Raw genomic sequence first — 5,511 nt, 5'->3', positions numbered from 1 at the left:
CGCCTGTGGCTGTTGTGGTGTGTGTGATGTAACCAGCTCAACCTCTCACCCAATCCTTCCTCTGGAAGTAAGGTTCTTATTCCTCTCCAAGTCTCTCTCTCACGCTGCCCTCACCCCTCTCGATCCCCTTCTCCCCTCGTTCATTACAGTTATCTGTATCAGGCCCATGAGGAAAGATGATTCTAGGCAAATTTTGATGCAACAGACCTGTACATGCGGACATTAGATGTGGGCAAGTAAATCAGCGATTTGCTAAATTGGTGGAACTTCCGTTTCCCTCGCGTAGGTCCGCGCATGACGATATTAGCGATCGGCCTGGCCACATATCACGCACGACAACTCAAGTCCCCAAGTACGAGCGCGACCCTGCCGCCGACACAGCCTCCTCCCGCAGAGCTAGCCCTCCCTCGATGCTTCCTCCTCCAATGGCGGATCGAGTACTTTCATGTTCATCACCATGGAAAGGAGTAACAATACCACCGGCCCTGGCAGGCAGTTTTGAACTACAGATTGATCAGGTTAGCATCTTCCTGATGCATCATCCAACCGAGCTAGCTAGATTGATATATGATTTGTTTGTGGCAGAATTAGGAGATCTAGTGAATTAGCGGAGACGAGTAGGATGTCCTTCTGACTAATTTTTGTATGGCAATCCTTCTGACTAATTAATCTGGTTGTGTTGGGTATGGATGCATGATAGACGAGGGCAGTGGATGTCTAGACTCCATGGAATAATGATGATAGCCAAGCTAAAATTAATTGGAGGATTCATGGTCAATTCAATATAATTAGGTGGCAAAATTTATTTTTAGTGTTGCAAATTATAAACTTATCTCACCTGCGCGGAGATCTAGTGAATTAGCGGAGACGAGTAGGATGTCCTTCTGACTAATTTTTGTATGGCAATCCTTCTGACTAATTAATTTGGTTGTGTTGGGTATGGATGAAAGACGAGGGCAGTGGATGTCTAGACTCCATGGAATAATGATGATAGCCAAGCTAAAATTAATTGGAGGATTCATGGTCGATTCAATATAATTAGGTGGCAAAATTTATTTTTAGTGTTGCAAATTATAAAGTTATCTCACCGGCGCGGAGAAGTTCAATTTACTTTTGTTTGCCAAAATATGATGAAATATACAATGGATGGCGTCGATGGCGGAGGACCTGCCAAGGCTCGCGTAGGTGGAGGTCGTCGTTTGGCGTCGATGGCGGAGGACCTGCCAAGGCTCGCGTAGGTGGAGGTCGTCGTTTGGCGTCGATGGCGGAGGACTCGCCAAGGTTGACACCTTAATCTACTCTGAAGATGGACCAGTGGAAGATGGCGACGATGACACATGTGAGTGCGCCGGATCGGTTTGTGCCTCGGACCTCACAGATGGCTCGGTCGGGGTCTCCGGTTTTAGATGTTAGGCTTAGATGAGAGGTCTGGGTATATGGCCCAGCTTGCACCCCTTCATCATATGGATAGGAGTAGCGGTAGATGTTACCAAGATGGTGATTTTAAACATATTGTTGTTCTACTTTGTAAGGTCCTCGAAAATAATTAATAAAATGGCCGTATGCATCTTCCAGATGCACAGGCCGGGATCATCCTTCTTTTTTTTATAAAAAAAGTATATGCATGCTTATGCAATCGTACGTGCTCCTTATGTATCTACAAGGATTTTTTATTCCTCCCAAAAAGAACCCAAAATTTTCATCTAGCTAGATTAATCGTGAAAATAAAAAGTATAAGTCATTTACGAGCCTAATTAAGATATACTCACCCATACAGGGCCACAGAATACACGCACAAAAAACTAATTAAGCACGGGAGCAACACCTAACATGGCAGAATTTCTGACTACTTACGATCTTCATCGGATCCATGAAGACCTCTTGTAGATGGAGGAATCGCTAGATGGGCGAGGAACCTCTCCGGTGACCTCACGATCGAGGGCCATCAACAAGAGTTTTTCTTTCCTCCCGGAAAACCAGAAGTTTCCGTCTGGATTTCAGATGGCAACCGGGACGAAACCCATCGGGTTTTGCCTTCCCAAACCTATCCCCACGAGAAAATCGTAAATCCGTTCCCGTCCCCATCATCGTACGCGGGGCTAGTTTTCTGCCCGTCCCCGAAACCCATCGGGTTTCGGAGAACCCACGGGGAACCCACGAGAAAATCAAAATATTTAAACAGACATAATGGCGACAAAGAATAACATTTCAGCAGCAAAACAAGCACATTTCAGCAGGATAACTTGAGCAAATTTCAACAAAAAAAACAATAGTAGATGGTTCAACAGCTATATAGAGTGTATTTCAGCAGATTTAAACAACATACATAGTCTTTAACTTCTTGCGGACGTTGAAGTTGGATGGAGGCTCGGGAATTGGATTTGAAAGCCGCCTGCCTCCTCTTCCACGAAGGCCACGACCTGCTGCCCTTCCACCACCACCGCGCGTAGTTGTAGTAGAGAGAGGAATGCGGTGAGTGGCTGTAGACTTCGCCGGCGGCACCGGCGGCGGCGCCCTTTCACCTGACTTGGGACGTGAAGAGGCTACCATGGGGTTCGTCACTGGTGGCGGCGCCCTTTCTCCAGATCAGACCGGCGGCGGTGGAGAAGACGTGGGGCTCGCCGGCGCAGATCGTGGTCGGCGGATCTTGCGAGATTGGATCGAGCCAGGCGGCGGCTGGGGTCCTAGGTTTAGGGTTAGGTATTATGTGGGGGAGAGAGAGATGAGGGCTCGAGCGAGGGGGAAAGGAGCGAGCGATACTGGCCACCCAGCGAGGGGTTGGTTTGGCCTTCGACGCGGGGGGTGGGGGGGGGGGGCTCGGTCGCTCAGGCTCGGTAGTTTTGGGTTGGGCCGCGCCGGAGCTGTGCTTGATACAAAAAATGTATTTTGCCGGGTTTCGGGTTTGGGGACTACGGAAACGGATGCAAACCCACGAAACGTGTCGGGTTGTATAATGTGCCCAACAACAGTCCCGCGGGGATGAAAAGACGCCCATCCTCGTTCCCTAATAGGGTAAAAACCCGCGGGGACGCGGGTTTCGGGGCCCGTTGCCATCTTGAGTCTGGATGGATGGATGGATCGATCGAAATAACAAGAAGGCATTTACGAACAAGCACGGGACCAATAATAAGTACTCGTAGAATTTCTGATAAATTTCCAGGTGGATAGTTGCGCTACAACGAAACTGGAAGAGAAGAAAATTAAACGACAGCTCAAAGATAAATCTCGGACGGCACAATCCTAGTTAATCGCTGCATCTTGCACGGCCGCGGAGATGGATGGATCCCCGCCGTCGCCAACGTGATTAACGTCTGATCCGATATCCTCTGCGCGAGGAACCGGTCCAGCGACCACAGGAGCGACGGGGACTTTCCCCCTGACAGCTCCCTTCTCCACCTCCAGACATATCTTGGCCCAGCGTTTGAGCGCCCTCGCCTTCTCCTCGGTCCCCCAAGCACCGCGAGCTTCTCCTTCCAAGCCGAGGGCGTCAGCGGCCAGAGTGGCAGCCTTCTCCAGCACCTCGGTGCTTTTCAGCGTGAACTCCATCGTGAACTCGGCAGGAATCTGGATAGATAGGAGGGAGAGAGGAAGAGCGAGGTAGGGGATTGGTCGATGGAGAGTGAGGGAGAATATGGGGGTGGAGCTGGATTTTATAGAACTCTGAAGATCCAGAGGTTGGAGAAAATAGTGTGCCGTAGGTTTTTGCGGCTTGCCGAAAAAGGTTTCCCGCTTTGTATACAAAGCAATCAACCGATACATCTAACGATAGATGCTGGGACGGAAGCAGCACAGTCACGCCCAAAAGAAAAGAAAGAGAAAACAAGAGAAATTAATGCCAACAACGGTAGGTCGACAAAAAACGAAGAAGCCTCGTGGCCGCTGCACCCACCGGAGATCGTCCACCAAGCTCCGAGCCTCCGAAGCGTCGATACCAATCAACACCTCCAAGAAGAGACGCGACGAGGACGACGCTGCTGTCAAGGGTTTCCCCCGGTACGCTGTGAGGAGAGAGGAAGGGTAGCCCTGACGCCCTTCAGGAAGGTCAGGCGGTACCCACAAGCGCCACCGCGTCAGTGTCGGCCAAGCCAACAAGGATTTCTCCCGATCCCAACCTCCATCTCAGGCACTCCAGAGCTCGCCACCAAACAGATCCTCACCCTGCGTCAACCCGGTCACGAAGCTTCTCACGCCGTCTCACCATGACACCGTGAAGCATGGTCGCACAAAGAAGGAGAGGAGCTGGGACTAGGGCAGCAGTACCATCGGCACGCGGGAGGGGCCCACCTCCACCGCCGAAGACGGTAGCTGACCGGACGCAATAGCAGGGACATATCAGGCCCGTGGTCGCACAGGCTCGGCCGGGATCTCCGAGGCCCATCAAGTTCCCGCCTTCGCGCTGTAGCCGGCACGCCGTCGACGCCGCCGCCCCTGTCCAAGCCGCTCCCCTGCCTCCCTGCACAAAGCGCCGCCAAGTGGAAGCACCACCACCACACGCGCCGCCAGCCACCACCACCAGGTCGCCTGACCGCCACCGGCCGAGCCGCACCACCACCGCACGCCCGCGACGGAGAGGAACCAACGTAGCCGCCGGGGGCCCAAAGCCGGACCCCAGCCGCCGCCCACGCCGCCTGCAGCCCGCGCCGCCTGCCGGACGGATCCGGCCGCCATGGCGAGGCGCACACCACCGGGCAGCCGGCCACGCCGCGCCACGCCCGCCAGGAGGCTCGCGCCACCACGCCGCGGTACCCCGCGTCTGCACCGTGCCCGCACCCGAAGAAGCGGCCTGCGCCGCCCCGTCGCGCCGGGGGAAGAACAGGCCCCGCCGCCGCCAGCGCCGGCCCGACCGCGCCCCCAGGCGGCGGCAAGGGAGGAGGGAGGAAGAGGAGAGGAGGCTCGCGGCGAGCGGATCTGGAGGCCCTCGACGGCCGCCTCACGGGTTGTGGCGCAGGGAGGGAAACCTAGCGGGGATAGCGTTTGTTAGAAGGAAGAGAGGGATCTGTCGGTGTGTTGTTTCCTCTTTCGGGCACGAGATTAGTTCGCTCGTTCGGGCACGCCTCACTGTCGCCACCACCGTATCGGCTGGTTTTGGCAAGCTGGCAATGGCCATATCGCATGCCTTAATGGAGTCGTGTGCATGGATGTGCATGCGGATCACATAAAGGTGAGAGCACGTGTTGGTGCAACGTAAATGTACCACTTGTGTTTACTAGTAATAATGTACGTGCAATGCAAGTTTATATTAAGTAGAATATTAGTTGCACGTTATATTAGGTAAAATATATCTGTTGCATGTTGGTATTTGGTAAGATATCAATTAATTTTTCACGGGAATGGTAGGATATTAATTACATGGCAGATTTCAAGGGATAGCATTGAGTCAAACGTGTTTATAACCAATGGCAGTGATGGGTAATTAGAGCGTTAAACATGTTTGGTGCTTAATATTGAAGCAATTTGAACCGCTAGGTAACATGATTTGATGGTCGAGATGATTTAGATCTACCCATTTGG

At 52.7% G+C, this 5,511-nt stretch overlaps 1 protein-coding gene across 1 annotated transcript; it reads right to left on the bottom strand.

The window, feature by feature from the left end:
* Positions 1 to 3,240: 3,240 nt before the first annotated feature.
* LOC125524672 lies at positions 3,241 to 3,546 on the bottom strand. Its single transcript, XM_048689707.1, has one exon. It carries the CDS (start codon positions 3,544 to 3,546, stop codon positions 3,241 to 3,243), a length of 306 nt encoding a protein of 101 aa, XP_048545664.1.
* Positions 3,547 to 5,511: the final 1,965 nt, after the last annotated feature.

The sequence above is a fragment of the Triticum urartu genome, chromosome 7, assembly GCF_003073215.2.
Source record: "Triticum urartu cultivar G1812 chromosome 7, Tu2.1, whole genome shotgun sequence".
In the NCBI taxonomy this organism is placed as follows: Eukaryota; Viridiplantae; Streptophyta; class Magnoliopsida; order Poales; family Poaceae; genus Triticum; species Triticum urartu.
The sequence above is the reverse complement of the archived record's forward strand: the minus strand, read 5'-3'. Positions and strand labels throughout refer to the sequence as shown.